Source organism: Mycteria americana, chromosome 10 (assembly GCF_035582795.1).
Source record: "Mycteria americana isolate JAX WOST 10 ecotype Jacksonville Zoo and Gardens chromosome 10, USCA_MyAme_1.0, whole genome shotgun sequence".
NCBI lineage: Eukaryota > Metazoa > Chordata > Aves > Ciconiiformes > Ciconiidae > Mycteria > Mycteria americana.
The window spans coordinates 12,486,195-12,506,037 of NC_134374.1; the positions used below are offsets into that span (position 1 = coordinate 12,486,195).

At 52.8% G+C, this 19,843-nt stretch overlaps 1 protein-coding gene across 7 annotated transcripts in view; it reads right to left on the reverse strand.

The window, feature by feature from the left end:
• The window catches only part of LOC142414963 (H(+)/Cl(-) exchange transporter 5), a 44,761-nt gene extending 26,559 nt beyond the window's left edge, over positions 1-18,202 (reverse strand). For 2 of the 7 annotated variants that reach the window (XM_075512811.1, XM_075512810.1), the window contains exons 1-2: positions 4,262-4,433; positions 1,290-1,439 (exon numbers count right to left, since the gene is read on the reverse strand). In XM_075512811.1, the coding sequence (XP_075368926.1) occupies positions 1,290-1,439; positions 4,262-4,331 (220 nt within the window). In that variant the 5' untranslated portion in view covers positions 4,332-4,433. Of the gene's footprint in view, positions 1-1,289; positions 1,440-4,261; positions 4,434-17,569; positions 17,646-18,103 lie in introns of those variants that run through there. The other 5 variants (XM_075512814.1, XM_075512815.1, XM_075512812.1 and 2 more) reach the window with 5 other exon arrangements.
• Positions 18,203-19,843: the final 1,641 nt, after the last annotated feature.

Below are 19,843 nucleotides of genomic sequence, written 5' to 3' on the forward strand. Positions count from 1 at the left end.
ATCGCTCAGAGTTAACGCAACCGCTACAAAAATACAGTGATCCTTCCTACAAAAACACAGCTTGAGCCTGAAAGGGGCGAGAGGGACCAAGCCAAGTAGAAAACAATCACATGCTCCTCATGGGACCTCCAGCAGCAGAAGAGCCGGTCGTTTTGGCTACTGACAGGCAACGTTTGAGGAAGTCTCTCTTCACTTGCACTACCTGGAAGCAGACCACATAGCTGAGAAGCAAAACAGAAGCATTTCTTTTTAATTTTTGCCCTACAGTAAAGGGGAGTGGGGGAAGAAGAGGACGAGAAGGTTTATGGGAAGTCATGGAGACTTGCAGTCTGCTGTCCAAAATTCAGTACTTTTGCTTTCAAACTAAATTTATGATAATTCACGGAAGACAAAAGTCAGGCAGACCCTGCTCATCTAATGCCAAAGCTCAGCAAAACCATGCAGGTTCATCCCTCCCCCATTAATTTCACCACCTCAGGCCCAGAGCAGAGGAGGCAGCAACAGACCCTCTCTGGACGCTGGGGAAGGCAGCGTCTCAGGCTGCGTGCAAGCTCAGCACCAAACCCCTTTGTGCCGGGACATTTCGAGATTCTCTCCACAACGGACAACCTTTAAAATTATAGGTAAGGAAGAAGGGAAGGGGAGGGGGGAGTCTCTGCTCGAATCACAAACCCCTAGGAATCGCTCTGCGCTGTCGTCCCTGCCCATCACGCTTACGACACCTCCCTCGCGGCACGGCCAGCTCTTCCCTACAGCAGCTATTTCTGAAAACTCCAGAAAGGACTACCCAGAAGCCCTAAAAGCAAAGTGGTGGGAGAGGATATGCTACATTTAATAGCAAAGCAACCACACAGATGGCTAAGAGAGCAGTTTTCCCCTCTGACAGGTTACTGGATGCACACAGCCCAAGATAAGGCAGCTCGGTTGCTGGAGAGAGACAAGCAGTGCCTCCCCACCACAACAAAGTCACTCACACGCTTCTTGCAATTGCCTTTTATTTTAAGGAGATCTTCTGCTTTGCACGGAAAACGTGCCTCCCACCAGCCCCCGTTACAAAGCAATGCTGGGAGCCAAACGCGGCACGTGAGCAAGCGTTCAGCTGTTCTGCCGGAGTCTATTCACGGAGGCGGTGCAGTGCAGCATCCTGCAAACTATCCGTACTGGTGCTGTGAAACGCTAGACTCCCACCCTCGGCAGAGGCCAGTGAGACCCATACAGAAAATATTAACATCAAATCCTACCAAAAGCCATTATGAAAAACAGAAAGTGAAGAGATGCATGGATATTACCTCCTATCTCCCTGTCGAGTGGCGGGTCATCGTCTGCCATGGAGAAGTCCAGAGATGCCCCTGCTATTTCCAGCATATCTTCATCGCTAGTGCTGCTCTGGAAACTCCCCCGTCGATAGCCTTTCTGATCCATGGCCAGAGCTTCCAAACCTGGGAGCAAAGGGAAAAATTTTAGAGCACAAGCATGAAGACTCATTTTCTAAGCCAACCGGCCTGACACCCGCTTGACACTTTGTCCTAAAGACCCGGGGGCTGCACTGCTCAGTCCCACGTGAAGGCAAAACGCAGCGACACCACCTGCAGTTTGGGCTAGAGCAGGACAAAACTGGATGTTAACAACTCCAAGCAAAGCTCTCGTGCTAGATTTCATATTGCCACATGCCAGAAACAAGTCCCAGTATGGCATCGGAACTCAACTGGAAAGACATACAAACACCGCAGCAATAGGGTGCCCAGGTTCTTAAAAGAAAACAGGTTTAGAAAACTTTGCACACCCAAGCTAAGCTTCACAGAGGAAAACCCTTCCATAGTAAAGGACCCTACACGCATATCCTCTACTCCTCAATCCACCGCCTGCTGGAAAAAGGCTCCAACCGGATTCTGAATAACCAGCTGCCAGGCACGAGACAGGCTTAATCAAGGCAATAAGACCGACAAACGGCAAGCAACCACCCCAAAAACTAGAAACAGCCCCCGTCTCAGCTGCCACAGCTCAGGTGCACTGTCCCATGTCACCCACCGCCACGGCTTTCACTCGGGTGCATCAGAGCTCCGCTGGAGGTGGGATTGGGACCATTTGGAAAATTAAGTGTCATACAAAGTCCCCTATCTGATAACCGTGCACAAGCTAACGCTAACTTCTGCGACTATGATCTCAAACACAAGAGCGGCCCGAATGCCTCGGATAATGTTTTTCTCTATGGAAAACCAATCATATTTCTAAGTTCTTGGTCTAAAAAGCCTCTCAAGTATTTTCTTTTTCTCCTTCATGTTTCCCACAAAGACTGTGAATCAATTTCTACCTGCTGATCACTACCAGACAGAGCAATTAGAAATCCACTCTAACAGCAGGTAAAAAATGACTCGGGTCAGCACCATGTTAGGCAAGGCAAGTGACATCTGCTGATATGTTTTCTAAATAATCTTCACATGTGCTCTCAACAGGTTTGCAATGACTTTTTTTCCTTCTTTTTTTGACCATTTCACCTCCCACGGTGTCCTTGTATTTCCTGCAGAGCCCATCACGGAGGAAGGATCCTCGCAGCAGAAATGCAGCTGTGATGCCCTCCAGATGTGCCAAGCTCACCTGCCTGTCCTGCTCCGAGACGTATGCAAACTATCAAAACAACCCAAGTGAACGATGACTCTTAACCACCCACACAGGAAGCTGCAAAATGCAATCTGGAAGTGTGCTATTAAACTTCATAAATAATCTTAATTAAGTACCCTTGACCTGCTGCCAGACCTAGCCATCTCAAGGAGCTGCCCGTGCCAGACCATGACACAAGACCTGTCGTCTCTCCTCCTCTTCTCTAGGACGGCAGGGAAACTACAAAAGCACAAGCATTGAAAACATAGTAAGAAACTAAATTGGAAAAAAAATTCAGGTGTTGGCCTCAAAAATAGCTCTTGCAAACCTGAAAGTGGGAATCTTTTCATCTTAATGAGAAGATAGGCCGTGTTTGCTTTCCTCTTGCAAACATACATATTTTTCAAGAGAATTATAGAGGAACCAAATATGCAGCTCAGCCTTATTTCAGGAAGGGAAAAAGCCAGCCAGCATTTGCAAACAGTACGAATTACACACTCGGCAGAAAGCACTTCCTATTACAAAAAAAAAAGCCACCACACCACACAAAAAAACCCTTGGCATTGTAAAAGTGACGCGCTGGGCTCTTCACTGAGCCCTACTCTGTGGAACACAATGTTACTTAACTTTTAAGCCCTGTTTACTCATTAAACTGGTGCAGAATATACCAGTAAAGAAAACGCTGAGCACTGGCCGAGGGGAACTGGGTGTTCGGGAAGGCCCGTGAGCTGCCGCACGCCGCCCGGCCACCAGCAACGCTTTTAGCACGCTCGGGAAGCACAGCGATGGCGGGGGCTGCAGTCCTCCATCGGCGTGCACGGAGAACCGAAGGCAGGAGAAACTGAGGAATTCAAAGCTATTATTTGCCAGCTAACAATAAAAAAAACTTAAATTTCATGAAAGTGCTGTGGTGCACCTCCGGTAAGCTGCTTCCAGGGAGCGCAGGGGATGCCAGCTCCCAGCCCAGGAGGCAGGGATGGCATCTTTCACCCCGGCAGAGAACTAAAGAAACTCTGTGCTTGTGCGTCGCAGGGCTTGTCTGCAGCATAGCGTGGTTTTATAGGTATTTTCCAGTAAGACTCTGTGTGTGTGTGTATATATATGGGAGGGGCGGTTTAAAATATGTCTGTATTCACATATTTGCTTTGCACAAAAAGCATAAATCCGTAGCCCTGCCAGGAGCCGAGCCCCTCAGCCGACAGAAGGCACGACACTGCCAGCACAGGCAGCAGAAGTCCCTGTTTGAAAACTGGAGCAATGTCACCTCCTGCTCCCCCCAGTCCGTCCCCAAGTTTGTTCTCGCCTACAGCTTAAAAAACCAAAACCAAGCCCACAAGCACACCACCGTCCAGTCGCAGCAGAGACCAGGTAACAGCCAGCAGGTATGCAGCACAAAAAGGACACAGAAGATGATAATTCAGTGCTCGCTTCTCTCCCAGTCCTAAAGCAGACCCCGGAGATACAGGTTTAAGTTGCTTTTTCTTACAAAAATGCCCCCTCTACGGGCAAGCGATGCCTTTCCAGGCCAAACCATGTGCACCAAAGGAAAAAAAACTGTTCTCGTGCTACGTTGTTAATTTACCACAGTACTTCATTGAGCAACGGCTGCTTCTTTCCTACCAGGTCAGGGGCACTGCCCGGGACGCGCCCGCAGCAGACGTACCTACCAAAAGGCTCCTGGGGCACCCAACGCTCGCGCGAGCGAGAAGCCATCCTCCTCCTGCCGCTCCCATTCACCTCCTCTGCCTTTTTCAGTCCGTCCTGGTTTTCCCCGTCGCAGTCAAGCAAAGGGAAGCAACGAAGCAATGAGCAAAACCTGACGGGGTCGGCCCCGCGATGCCTGGAAGTGAGTCAGATGACAGCACTCGCCACCAGGAAGCCGGAGCACCCCACTGCCATCCTGCAGAGCAAACCCAGCCCCAGCCTCTGCCGCGACGGTGGCTTCAGCCCTCGCAGCGCTTTTCAGTCAGCACCAGACGTCGCAGGCTCTTCTCCCCGTTTCGTGCTTGGACGTCGCCGGCACGCCCGGCAAATCTGCTCCCCCAGCCTCGCCGCAGCACCCGTCCCAGAGCCACCGCGGCACTCCGCAGGGGCGGCAGCCAGAGGAGCGGGACCGGCGAGCCGCGGCACCGGTGAGCTCTGGCACCGCCGCTACCGCGCTCGCATCCACCGAGCCCCCAGCCAGCGACGCGTGGGCTCGGAGCGGCCCTTCCAGCACGCAGGTCCAACGCTTCCCGAGTCAGGGCGTGGTAAGAGTTCCCGCAGCATTTTTTTCCCCCCACCGTCGGACGGGAGGCTCGGCTCCGGCTCCACCAGCACCACAAAAACATCGCACCAGGAGAATAAAACTTAAAAAGGAGCAGGGAGAAATCCTGACCGCCGACGTGAGTCATTGCTGCTGCGGGGGAAGGAGCCAGCTTACCACCTAGCGGCTACTGCACAGGAAAAACCAAAGCCCAGATGACGAGACTGTCTTTTTTTTTCCAGAGATCAGCAAATCTAAGCTGAGCTTTGATAGTTCAGAGCTCTTCTTCTCTCCATCCCCACAGCATCTCTTCACAGGGGCAGGCACATCCCTTCCCACAATTACCAGATCCAATGCTACACAAATAAGAACAAAAAAAAAAAAAAAAAGAAGCCAATTGTAACTGAACAAACAAAGGAAAGGAGAGAAAAATGCATCATTTAGCCATTATGTCTGGCTGGGAGCCAGCAGAGCAAGGCTTTCCTGCAATATTATCACTCCAGAGGCTCACGTTGCCATTAAAAAAAAAAAAACAACATTTCTCTTCCAGAGCAGAGGAGGTTACTCCACAAGAGAGAAACTTCAGTCTGCTTGTAAACCAAGCGAGCTGCTTTGGATGTCGTTGTATTCCAGCCCACAAAACATGTAACCCTGCCAGGCCCGGGCTCGACGTGCAGACTTCAAGTGAATCGCAAGAGGGCTGAGCGCTGATCTTCAAAAAAAAAAAAAACCAAAACAAAACCAAAAAATCCCCCACAATTGTAATTTTTTCTTTAACTGCTAAAAATAAAAAAAAAAATCAAACCAGAGCGCATACAAAGTTGGAGGCAGCATTCACAGAAGAGCTCCAAGGTTTTCAGCCCTCATCTGAAAACAAATCGGGGTTCAGATACCGGTGGAACCCTTGGAAGTATCTTTTTGTAGCTTTATAAAAGAGACGATGCTATTTTTCCAAGTCGTTCCTTCCTCCAGTTCCCTGCGCTGTCTGAAGTGACTACAACCCATCTCCCCTTCTGCACAGACGGAACTGCACCAAGAGGTGAGCTGATCACCGAGAGGATTTTTTACACCGCCTTTAAGCTGCCCCTGGGTGCAGCGCGTGACATACAAATGTCTTCAGGGGAAAATGAAACGTTCCAAAACGTGTTGCTATTAGCAATGGCTTGGTTTCACGAACAGCACATAAATCACCTAACGGAAGGGTTTAGTGGCTCAATTAAGATTATCAACGTGCCTTTTGCCATTGTATTTTAAGTGTATGGTCGTAAAAGCATTTATTTACCTATATTCACTTCTCAACGTCCGCCTGCCTGTTTCTCCTCTGAAGAGCAAACAACTGCTTCACCCTCGAGCATCAGTCCGCTTCTCCCATTCCCCCTCTCCCCAGGAGATGACAGCTCCCTTCCCGGGGTGGCCAAGGGGCTTTCGGGGCTCCCCCAGCCCAGCGCTAGCGCAGGAGCAGGCACCTGGAGAAGCCGTCCCTCTCGGGCTGGACGGGCGGCACGGAGCCCCGCCGGCGCCGGCACACGGGGGCAAGGCTGACCCGGCCGGGGGGAGCCTGCCGCTCCACCCCGCGGCATCTCCTCCTCGGCGGCCGCCTGAGCGAAGGCAAACAAACACCAGGCGAGGGCTGCACGGCCAGGCTGGCCCGGAACAATGGATGGTTTTAGAGAAACTGGGAAATCTACCAACACAAGCCCAACACAGAGACGGGAATTGTTTTAGGGCTCGTTCGGGGTTCCTTTGTCGTTCTTTAACACGTACTCACACGGGCCCCAGGGAGACAATATTCCACGCTCGGGTCTGACATCCTTCCAGCAAGGTAACACGCGCCGTCGCGTTTCACCAGGTAACGCCAGAAAGCGGCGTACGAATCCTGCGGCGTTCCGGGTTTCCCTGGCACTTTAGTACATGGGGCTGATAGAGCGTGTTAATGGATTCACTGCCATCCCGGGATGCTTATGTACTGACAGGCACGCGGACGCTTATAGCTGATGTCCTTAAGTCCTCATTAGCATCACCTCTTCCTGAATAATTCATCATCCCCACGGCTTATGCCGCTCAGCCCAGTACAGTGCGAAACTCAAGTGGAGGCAAACATCAATCACAGCTGATTTCACCCTTGGCTCGTGAGTAACTACGCTTGGCTTCTGAATAAAACCTTCTTTCTGGGACTGTTGTTAATAGAATCACATATACTTGCCCGAAAACTGTATCTTCAGAAGCAAGATGTTCCAGTATTTCATTTATTAGATTAAAAACCCCCTGCAATCATCCACCACCGATTAAAGAAACGGTTTGCTGCTGCAGACACTTTACGTAAAAGGGATTTCTAGAACTAAGAAAAAAGCAGCCCATTTCCCCTGCTTTACCAGGGATTTCCACAGCTCACGTCAGCTACACGGAGCTGGTCAGAAGACTTTAGGGGAGCAAAATATACTCATAAGGCATATCGCAGGAGAGCTTTGTGTTGGTTTTCCCAGTGGAGGGACCAGAGAGAGGAGAACAAGCAGCCACAGACCTCTCTCCTGGCGTTTTCCACACGACAAGCATAAAAACACTTAACACTTACAATGCAAGAAGGTTTAACAGCTTTGAACTGTTCAGGTCGCTGAAGAAATCCCTATTTATTTCTAGCAGATCCAAGGAGCACACGGTGCTACGTCTTGCGAAGATAAAAGACCTCGTTACCCAGATGGCAATCAAGAGTCGTTCCACCCCAACTTCTACACTAATTTGCAGGTAGTTTTCCCCCGTCAGTTCCTGGAAGGCCTATACCTTGGTAAAGGCCTTGTACAACTTTCTAAACCTGGTATCTGTGAGAAAAGTTTTGGCTGTCATCGTATGCGTAAACACTGTGCATGCTGCTCCTAATCCCCGGGTATGTGCGCATTTAAACAAAAATCAAGTAGGAATGCACTTTCCAAGTGCTTTGGGGAAAAAAAAGGCAAGACGACAGAGTGGGATGGGAACTCTGGAAACATCTGCCTTCCCGATGGGAGAACAAAGGCCAAGGATATCCACGAAGTGCCCAGTCAGGGCCGTTACAGAGCCAGAGCCGGCCCAGCCGCCCGCCGCACACGGCTGCGGAGGCGAAAAAGTGATGGAAAAGAGCACAGGGATGTCCAAGTCCTGGGGAAGGCCTGCTCCCGAGAGCCACCCCGCGAACAAAGGGCTTCAAGCAAACAGCTGATATTCTCTCGCTCCTGCGCCTCGCTTTCCTTTCCGACAAAGGAGCAGCAGCTCCTTTTTTTCCTGCGGTACCAACGAGCAAAAAGACGTTACGAGACAAGGTCGCGCAGGCAGGGCGGGCAGACTTGAGACCAGGAGCCAACAGCCGTAGGGCTGCATCCCGTCCCACAAAGCAACTTGTGGTTTTTATCTAAATCTTGTCATCTGCTTCAGTGTCTCCATCCATGAAATGGGGGAAAAGCTTAATTACCTCTTGTGGAAACGGCAGGAAGTTGTTGGTTTTGAACTACTGGCGTGAAAGGTGCCTGTGGGTCCAGGCGAGTGGTAGGGGTAATCCACGCGGCACGGGTTCACTCAGAACAGCCTTCCTTGGTGAGGCGAAATCCATTGAAGCAGCGGACTGCTGGGTTCACGCTCCCCATCCTAAAACCGCACTGGGAGCTTTCGCACTGCCGCAGCCGCAACCCCCGGCACGACTCGAGGCAGGTACCGACCGGGACGAGCTGCTCCGGCAGCGCGATGCGCCGAGCACACGGATGCAACCAAAGGCACTGCCGGCTCCATTAAAGATCAGCGTAGGTCCTCCAAAAGCCAAAAGAAACGTTGTTTAGCACAAGTTCAGCTCAGCTGTCACTGGTAGCACCAGTAAATCACAACTCATTATTAGAAACATATTTTCTTAGTTCCTTCCTGCCAGTTATCCGCTGCATCAATTGGCCTCTCCAGGAAACCTCATTCTCCCTCCCTCTTCCCGGGCGCTTTGCAATATTAATCACGTCGGGTATAGTTTTAAGGAACTGTATTAAAACAAGGCAAGTGACATTTACCAGTCAGCAAACAAGACTGTTTACAACGTTACTGGAATTACCAATTGCTACGTTGCTAAATCATCTCTGGCAAACCAGGCCCTGTTTTGGCTGGGGGCACATTCCCATTAAAAACTTCTTAGGACGACGCGAGACAGCGACAGGGAAAGCTCTTGCACAGAGGAGTTACCAGCAAGTTTCCGTGCACAAAAGTGAGGTACGCAGCAGGGGAAGCGAATGCACCGACACCGGGCACTGACCCGCAGGCGGTGTTCATGTTTCCTACAAATTCGGCAGGGAAAGGGGTTTCTAAGCAGTCGCTGTCAAGGCGGTGTTACCTCCCCAACCCACACAGATCCTTTCTTACCTTCAGGGCTTTCCCTGTTATTTGAAGGGGAATTCGGAAGCAGCCCTACAACCGCCTGCAGGTTGCAAGTGGGTTACATTTCCAACAGATAACATCTTTTTGGTATGCTACATCACCTCCTGTACTTCCCAAAAGCCAAGCAGCAGTTCTTCCTGATAATCATTGACATGCAACCACAGCTCCCAAACCACCCTCCCACCCCCCTAAAGCAGTAAACTCCCATTTAAACATTTTTGTTGGTATTGCCATTTTTCTTTCCTACAGTTGACTATACCTACAAGCTGGGTCCGCAGAGGTTACGGCTGTTGGAAGCAAAGAGCCGCGTGGGAGGCAGGGAAGGACAGAAAAGCTGGTACGCCGGTGCACTGGAGATGCCGAGCATGGCGTGCCCCCCGCCTGCAGACACCTGAGGATGAGCGTGGGAAGACGCACACAGCCAGACCGACCCCGACGTCCCTCAGAAGAGCCATGCCGCTCTTCTCAGAGGGTTTGTTTTTTTCCTGTTTCACCGGGGCAAGCATCTGTGACGCTTCAAATAACCGGCCTATTTAGAGAGACAGACTACACCTTGGATTTCCCAATACCCGCTCCTGTTTCTAAAGTTACGTGCTGCTTATCTCTCCTCCCAGGGTAGACGCCTCTGCTTCCAATCCACGGAGACGTGCCTGGCGTGAGCCATCTGGGATTCAGGAGAGGACCCACAGCAACGCCAGCCCAGGCCCTGCACCATCGCCGTTCACGTTCCCAAACACGGCTCTGATTTGCACCTCTCTCGTGACGCTGACTGCGGGCCTCGGGCAGCTCTCGGGTCCAGGCTCACCTCTCATTTAGTCACCCAACAGGTTTGGGTTTATCCTCTTGTACAATACCACCCCACCATAGCTTTGCTCGAGTGCGGCTCCTCTTCCTTGTCCCCATCACAGGAAGGCCACACAAGCGCGCCCACCACCTCCAACAACGACGACGATGATTTTTCAGGTGTCATTGTCCAGAAACGGCACCTCTGTCCAGGTGCGTCCAGATTTCCCAGCCGTCCGATCAGGAGGATGACACGAGCCGTTGGGAGTTCAGATCAAAGCAGCCTGACCAGCGAGCTTACTGCCATCATGGACATTTCAGTGCTTTTCTCCAGAAATCCTTTTTTTTTTTTTTTTTTTTTTAAGACATTTCACCATATAGAAACACAGTAAACGCCAAGACGCAAGTCAGACCACCTTGCTTTCGCTGGGTTGGTTTTTTTCCTCCTAAACTTTTTGCAATTTCTATTTTAGCTTTCAGTTAAGAAGCCACAGTCTTAGCTCAGACACCTCTTCCCCTGGTCCTGAAGCATAACCACCGCACCACTCTCTAACAGCCAAGAGCTCCTTCACAAACACTTCCAGCTCCTTTTCAGGTTCATGTTTTGACAAAAAGCAGCCTAACTTGAAAAGGCAAAAGACCAAATTTACAGGCAGTTTGTGACTGTGCCGTGCCACAGACAGTTAAGGGGGGGTTTGCTACTGGTTTTTAAGCTTTCTGTATTTTCCAGACTAAATTCAGTTATTTACAGCCGCTTCCATACTGAAACACAACCAGCAGCTTCTCTGCCATTACCACCCTCTTTGGAAATCCAGGATGGCGAAACTGGCTGACGAGCACGTCTCTGCGCAGGAGTATCAGCTGAGCTAGAGCCTGGTTTTTAAAACATACCTGTGTAGCTGGTAAGCGATGACTCCACAGCGTCTACAGGCCATCCTCAGGTCAGGAAACCTTCAACAACATACAGGCAGGTGTCACTTCATTCATCCAGCCTTCCCAAGGCAAACGGGAAGAGTGCGATTAACACATGATGCAGAGTGAAACAGCCAGAATAAATGCAGGTGGTTTTCATCACGGAGACTGCTTCAGCATTAAGAACAGATCTGACACGGTTTTCATCCTGAAAACATCAACACCTTGGATGAAGACTCTAAAGCTACCTCCTGCCAAAATCTCTAGCCTTAAACTGGATCACAACCAGAGCTGTCCTCGTGGCCAACTCCTCTCCTAGGAGAGCCCTAGGAAGCAGAACGTCCCTACGAGCCCTGTTTTCGTTAAGAAGGTAGGCTTCTTCTTGGATGGCAGTTTCCAAGGCGAGATGGCCACAGACTGTGCTCGAGGAGCTACAGCCGAAGCCCACGCTGACAAGCGGTGAGGAGGAGGCAGGGGCTCATCGACAGACGGCAGCGAAGGTGCTCAAGCGGCCGAAGGCTGCAGGACCTCCCTCCATCCTTCCCCGTGACGGGGTCCAGAGGGACCAGCCCCACGACCTGCAGCTTCAGTCCGGCACGGTGCAACACACGGCAGTTCACAGCAGCGTGTCAAACCAGCCACAGCACCTCCGCCCCAAAATCAAATGGAAAAATGACGTGGATGCAAGACGAGAAGATCTTAATACAGAAAAGTCTTCGAGGCAGCATGAAAACCAACAGTCCTGGCCAAATATGGGGTTTATATAAAGCGTTCTTGTTCCGCTTTATGGTAAGGAAGCGCACAGAGTACCCGTGCTAGCCTCGTTTAAACCCAGACACTCTTCAAGGCTCCGTAGTGTTTCTCAAATGCGATTCCTGATATTGCAACGGGCAGATCCCAACAGCTAGTCTAGCAAGAGGCTTATATTCTCTCCCCCGTTCCCAAAAATATATCCCTGCACGGCCACCCAAGCAGCACAGCTCCCCAGACATCAGGCAGCCAGCGCTCTGCAGCCGTCTGCACCCACAGACACTCGGCACCCACACGGGTCCCCCACGCCACAAACCACACCGGGCAGTTTCACACCCCACGCAGAACAACTCGCCAGGCAGCAGCTTTTTTAAATACCGGTCCTTTCCTGTTTACCTCGATAAGGCAAACAAGAAAATAAGTCAATTTATTAAAGGTACAGATGATATTCTACTTCCCGACTAGAATAAGTTGGCTGTAGCCACAGAACTAGTGTTTTGCAAACTCATTTCCACTTTTCAGGTTAAAAACATAACTCCTCGTAGTCACACGCTATTCATGCACCGTAACCACTAGCTGTGCAACACAAACGCAGAGGATCCTCGCTTTTGGATTACGTGACTTACGATCATCCCATTCTTTCATATATGTTACATTTAGTTATTTTACTGGAATTCAAAAAGGACAAGAATTGGCTGTTACAGAGCTGAAGTCTTTCAGATCTAATGGAGGAAGCTTATGCCCAAAACAGTGTCAGACAAAAAAAAAGACTGATAAAAATACCATCTCCTCAAACACCACTACTTTGTCCCCCTTTTCCTTTTTCCTGTTTTTTTTTTTTTTTTTAAAGAATAAGGACCATCATAGCTACGACAGCAAGGTTTCAACAAATACTTCCAATTATATTTTAGAGTTCAGTTTAGTTTCAAGCTTGCATCAAGTTTCAGCTGGAAAACTGTCATTTCATACTTTTGTTAAGTGCCAAATACTGTATTTCTTCCAGCAGAGTACCTGATCTTTTTTGGTTGTTTTTGAGACACTTCACAGCACACCCTGAAACTCAAACAGCACAATCGTGGTATTGGGTTTAGACTTATTTTGGGGACACTGCGGTTCTGCTTCTTGCTTGACAACATAGAAAATGCCCAAATTACTGAAATATAGGTTACAATGGACTTAAGAGGGGATTTTCCGAGGCACAAAGAGAACGTACAGAACCCAACTTGCACAAAATCCTCGGTGAGAAAAGCCTGAAAGCCCCCCCCGTAGCACCGGTAAGGGTGTTCCGGGAGGAGAACCGGAGGCCTGGCAAGAACGGCTGCTAAGCTTGCCCAGGGAGGTGGCGTTCATGATCCAAAGAGATGCTGCCAAATCGCAGGGAGAATTTCGGCTGGCACGCACCGAATGCTATGAAGCAGCCAGGCCCCGAGTGCTGCGTGCACAAGTTACCTTTCCAACATCTTCCTCTCCACAAAATCCACCTGAGCTGCTCGGTGCATGTGATGCAGAAGATTTTATACATTTTTGTCAATGGATTTCATTCTGCTCGCAGGCACCTCCTCAGGCTGACGGGCTATTTGATCCAAAGTATACACGCTCTTTCCTTGTACAGTCACTAGATGTTTTAAAAAAAAAACAAAACAAAAAAAAAACAAAAACAGAAGTTCCTGAAAAGGAGGGATAAAAATGGCATTTTGGAAGCACTGAATTGCAGCCTAACGGGTCTGAAACCCCTTGCATTGAACCAGAACAAGCTGGCACACAAACAACAGGGCTAACTCGCTGACCACAACGCTGAAGCAGCTCTTGGCACTCACTGAATTTCTACAGATGTTTCAGCTCCCTACAAAACCAGGATGCACGTGCGACAGCTCACCTTCCACCCTCCAACAGCAGAAGCTGCAACGTTTTGGTGTCCAAACGTTCTGCAGCTACCCACGATGCCAGTGCCTTCAAAATACAAAGAGGTTTCCGTATCACCTTTGGGAAAAGTGAAGTTTGGCTAGAGAGTAAAGCAGCTATGGCCAGTGAAATAAGCAGCCTGATCCTCTATTTAATTTGCAGCCAGGTTCTCAGGAAGCACCTTTAGGATGGAGCCTCGGCAGCGGCACGCTGGCCTCATCCGCAGCAGGCGGCAGAGTCACCGTGCGGGTTTCAGACCCTCTGTTAAGGGACACCTTCCATGCTGTTTGCTGTAAAGTGTTCTGGAAAATGCAACTGCACACACGTTTCATCAGGAACTGTTCAATGTATTGCCATGCAGCACTTCAGAGATCACGGACACTATACAAACACACAAAGGATTTCCCCTTTATCGATTACGGTCCTTACGGTCTCAAAGAAGCACAGAAATGGACTGCTGCTGACTGCAGCAGTATTTCTTTTATTTAAAACTTTTTAAAAAGTGATATTGTAGCAGGTGTCATTAAAAAAGAAAAAAAATCGAGGTAGTTTTACATACCCTGTGTAGGTCTCACTACGATACTTAAATTTCTTGAGAATTTTCTGCTTAAAGCAAAAACCCATAAAGAGGCAAAAGGACTGTTAAGATGAAAATCAGGGACACGATGAAAATCTCCCACTGCCCAAAAAGCCACCGGTTGCCTCTGACCAAAGCACTCGTCTGGGTATTCCCATCTCCCCCATTACCCAAGCATGCCCGTAGCATCCCTTCTTCTGAATAACACACACACGCGCCCTACACAGACGAACCCAGAGTTCAGTCACTTGGCTGCTGAAGTTCGAATGAAAAAGAGCCGTACAGAGACAGAAGGAGCTTCCAGGGCAGCCTGTTCTGTCCTGGAGACCACCAGCCGATTCTGCCCTACAGCACGGCCGCTTCTTTCTTCTCCAGATAACAACAGGGTGCTGCAACAGCCAGCTTCGCCGGAGACAGTCTCACCCATTCCTCAGCCTTGAGAAACCAATAGCTGTTGAGGAAAACCTCGATGGTTTCACCCTAAGGATGCAGGGACGCACACCCAACATCCCACCTTCCACGACACAGCCGTGCAGAAGGGGAACAGCTATGAAACACCTCCAGCATCACCGCAACAAGCCCTGAAACACAAGTTACAGTGTTTTCACACTGCTTCACAGTATCCGAGCATTTGCCTTAAACCAAAAGGACTACGCAAACGTCTGCAGCATGACAGCGACGGGTATGCAGCACCACACAAGTCCAAATCATCTGGCTTTGTAGCTTCCCCTATGAAGGAGGCAGAGATGGGCCCAGGGTTACCGTGGCTGAAGGGCTGTGCCTGGTCCGTCTCACGCGGCAGGGTCCCCAGGGCCCTTCATCTGCTCTGCCTTCGGATGCTGCCCAAGCTACACCGAGTAGACGGGTGGGCTTCCACGCTCAAGGGACTCATTCAGAAAAGGATCTTCCAAAACCAGGGCTCGCAGTCCTTCAGAAACAACTGCACGTGAAGCTGTGCTGCATAACCAAGAGTGAGTTGTTATTCCGGAGAGAATAATTAAAAGCATGACGCAAGACGCACGTAAATATTCAAACCCACGCTGTCAGTTCTGCACTCGGGCACTCAGACCTGAATCCAAACTCCCGGACAAACCCGCTGGATGAGTCTAAGACCAGATGACAGCAACGTCAGCCACCGCCAGCCCTCGCCTGGCTGTGCACACAGTCTGGGGTGCCAGCCACCCAGTCGGAGTTCATCCACCCCCAGAACCCCCAAATGACTTGCGATGTGACATGGATGAACTCTACCCCTATGTAAGCGTGCTCAAGGTGAGGAATTTGGGGGGGCGGGTTTGCCTTCCTTCACTAGCGACCAGGTCCAGCTGGAGACACCTTCCACACCAAGGAGGGAAGAAGAAAATGAGGAACCGTGGCAGAGGGAAAGAACTAACATGGGTGTTGGGGAAGGAGGAGGTGGGTGAAGGTGGACACAGGGCAAAGGCGCAGAAGCAGCAGGCGAGCCTCGAGAGCCCAGGGAGCTGCAGCAAGCACCTCAATCCGAGGGAAGGATGCCGCCACCACCGCACAGACACGTCCTTGAAAATGCTACACCCAGGTAAAAAAAGGAAGTTTGTGTACAACACCCTGCACTGAAAACCCCCATACCAAACCTAGGCGGCGGCAGCACAAGCCTAGGTGCTGCGGGAGATGTTTCCAGGCATCTCAGCAGCGGGAGACCCTCCCCAAGCACGAAGCCACCCGTCACCACCCCACGCCAGAGCCGCTGCCCCCCCGATTTTTGAAATCCCTCTGCTGAACCCTGCTGCCGGCGGCTCGCGTGACAGTAACGACTGCCGACCTAAGAGCTCGCTGCACGATTCCTCCCATTAAACCAACTGTTGCCGAAGAGCAGCTCCTTATCCAGAGAGCAAGCGACTCCATGTTCTAATTGCATGCTGCAACACGACAATTGCACAACCGGCTTTTTGCCTTGCCAAGACATCTAGAGCCAAAAAAATAAGGTATCGTTAACAGATATTTTCTGAAATATTGGTGTTACACAGCCACATTTCTTACTCAATTACCAGCTTCATGGGTTGTTTTTTTTTAAAAAACAAACCAGATCAAATGCGAATTGGACAAAACAATGCTGGAGAACGACCGAAGGAAGGTATTTAGATGAAAAGAAAATCTTGCCTCGCAGCGTTACCCAGTCCTGAAATGCAATGGGCTTACCCAGAGCACACGGCAGCCGAAAGCAGCAGCACAGCTGTATGGCGAGGGACGCAAGAGAAAAGAAAAGTACGTCTGTGTGGCGCAGCTTCCCAAGAACCTCCTACAAAACACGGCAGGAGAAAAGAGAAATGAGCTTTGATATCTTAGGGCCCACAGTGATTTTCTAACTTCTGCAGCTTTCTAGTAGCTGAAGATCACGACCTACGAGTCCCCAGGAGACCAGAGGAAATTTGCTGTTATGTTTTCAAGCGTGTGGGGCGTACGGGGGGGTTAGAAGGTGCAGGTACAACACAACTCCATTAAAAAAAACCACTTTGGGTTGGGTGCTGCTCCCAAACCATTTCAGCTTCTGATTGGCGAACAACTGTTAGCGACAACGCCGCAAAATCTTGGGCAAACCAAAACCAAATCCAAACCTCAACAGATATTTTGGTGCAACCAAGTTTAAGGTCATAAACCACAGACCTTCACCCATCACCGTGCAGAGGGTGGGAGGCCACTTCAGTAAGGAGCAGCTCAGCAAGGCTCCAGCTCAGGCCGGCAAGAAAATTATTTGGCCGTTGCGTCCCAAAGAATTAAAAATTATTTGCCGTTTTATACAACCGTCATTCAAGCAGTATTTTAAAAACAAAAATAACCCCGTTTTCCAGTCCTTCTAGGAACAAAGGGAGTCAGAGCGCAGCGGTGTCTGCCAGCCACACGTCCCCGCTGCCTCCCAGGTGCCGTTGCTCGCAGTCCCACCCCACGGCCACCCGGCCCCACAGCCACCAGGAGCCCAGAGCGGAGCCACCATCACCTGGAAAATTATGAAATGTGCTTTTCACAAACACCTGCTTTGCACAAGCGCCAAAAGCTACATCGTTCCTTTCGTTCCATCCACGAAGAAAACTGAGGTACAACCTTCAAGCTTAAGGAAGGCTTTAAAACTTGGCCAAATGAAAGCTCACAACATCCAGAAGCCGGTAACACACGTCATATTAAGGATTCTCAAACTCTGGCTGCCCTACTTCTCGCCCCGTCTACACGTGGAGGGTCCTTCAGATGGGAATTTTCCTTGAGCACCCAAACAGACCGAGCGGGACACCAGCTCCGGCCGCGCGCGCTGCAGCAGAGGCAGACAGAAAGGAAAGCGGGTGCCGTGCCGTGCCCCCCGCCAGCTCATCACATCGCCGCAGGCTGCCCCGCTTCTCTGCCCTCAGCGCCGGCGTTCAGGTCAGTCACGATTATGAGGGGATCGGATCATTTACCCATCCAACAAGCGGCATCGGTACCTTCTCCCAAGGCTCAGCCGCTCCTGCCTTCTCTCTGATGCTTCCTGGAGCTGCTGGAAGAGAAGGAGTCACCTGCTCAGGCAAGGAACGCAGCCAGGAGGCAGAGCCTTCCCCAGCGCTAAGCCGGGGGTCAGCGCAGCCCCGTCCCTCAGGCCGGGGGGGCCGCGGGCGCTCCGGCCGCCGCACCCCTGCCAAGCTCACGGGGAGCCCCCGCCCGCCCCGGGGCTGCGGGAACTCTCCCGCTTCGTGATTTTCTCCGACTTCCTACGCCGGCTTGTGCCAAAGCTCCTGCTCCCGCCGCCAGCCGCCACACCCGCGCCCTTCCCCTCCCCGAGGCCGCGGGCGCCACGGCCAAAACGCAGAGGGGAGAAGGGGCGGCAGGCGGCCCCGCGCCCGGCCCCGCGGCCGCCCCGCACCGCTCCGCCCCACCAGCGCTGCACTCCCGCCCGAAGGGCTCAGCCCCGCAGCCGCCCCGGCCCCTCGCCCCGTACCTCCGCCGCTCCGGGCCCCGCTCCGCCGCCGAGGCCGAGCCAGGCCCCGGCCCGGGCCCCCAGCGCCGCCGCCGCCCCCGGCGCCCCCCGCGGCCGCTGCACCTGCGCGACGGGCGGCTCCACCCACGGCCGGGCGGGGCGAGGAAGGGGCGGGGCGGGGGCGCCCGCGTGACACCGCCCCGCCCCGCCCCCGCCGGACGGCCCGTCCGCCCTGTTCCTCTCGCCGGGCAGGGCTTGCGCGCAGGCGCGCTGCGCAGCTGGTGAACCACGGGCACGCCTTGCAGGCGCCATCTTGAGTGTGGGCGCCGGGCTCTTAAAGGGGTATGCTCCTCGTTCTGCAAGGGGGGGGTCAAGGGCAGGGAAAGCGGGTGCGGAGGGTCCCTGCGTGAGGCCACCGTGAGGCCACAGCGCGAATCGCACCCGGCCCCTGTCCCGGTCCTGCCGCACCCCCTCCCCGCCATCGATGGCCCCCCACCGCAGACCCCCCCATCGCTGATCCCCCAGCAGAGACTCCCCATCACGGACCCCCCGTATTGCTGCTCCCCCCATCGCTGGCCCCCCATCACAGATCTCCCCCATCGCTGGCCTCCCCGCAGAGACCCCCCCAACACTGACCCCCCCATCCCAGATCCCCCCATCGCTGGCCTCCCCAGCAGAGTACCCCCCCATCACTGACCCCCCCCATCACTGACCCCCCATCCCAGATCCCCCCATCACTGATCCCCCTCCCATCACTGACCCCCCCATCCCAGACCCCCCCATCCCTGACCCCCCCTCCCATCACCGACCCAGCATCCCAGACCCCACCACCACTGACCCCCCCATCTCTGACCCCCATTTCCCCCCCCGGGCTGGTGCCGCAGGTCCCGAGGGTCCTGGCGAGAAGCTCTGCCCTCCGCCTCGGCCGTGGGCCCCGCTGGGCCCCCCGCGCTGAAACCCCGGGGAAAATCCCACCCCGCGGGCCGGGGGGGTGGACCCCCCCAAACCTCTCGTGCTTTTCCCCAGGCCCCGCTCACCCACCGCCACCCAGCCCCGGGCGGGGCCGTCACCCCTGCCGAAGCGCTTGGGGGGGGATTGTCACCCGCTCTTAACAAAAGGAGCGTCCCCCTTCCCTCGCCCACCCTTCCCCGGCCCCCGCAGAGGAGTCGGGGGACACGCAGGGGGTTCTCTCCCTAAATGCCCCCGGCTGCAGAACACCTCCTTGTACGAGATGGGCACTTCCCAGCCCCCCCAAAGTCCGACCGTGAGGGGAAAATGCTCCCGGGAAAGGGAAAATTCCCCACGCCAGGAACACTTTCCCCATCAATCCACTCAACACCCACGAAAGACGTTAGCGCAGAGAACCTGTCCCTCGGCACGGGCTCGGCCCCCTCGGTGCCCCCAGCCCCGCTTTCGGGGAGGGTCCCTTGGGGCAGAAAATACATAAGGTGGAAGAAAGGTGGGTTTAAAACAGGGGCTCGGTGTCGGGAAACCAACTTTTTACCCCCGGGTCTGCTTCTGGCTCCTGGCGTGGCCGCAGAGGACAACCTCACCGACAACGCCCTGCCCCGGGCCGGCGCCGGACCCCCAGCCGTGGCAGAGCGGGGGCTGCCGGCTCTCCCCGCGCCCCGCGAAGGCTCCGTCCCTCCTGTCCCCCGAAGCGGACAAGTCCGGAGGAGAAAAGGCAGCTCTGGTGCGGGGGGACCGTCCCAAACCCAGCCGCCCTCCACTTCTCCCCACCCAAACCCCGCCGGACGGGCACCTCAGGGCTCCGGGGGCT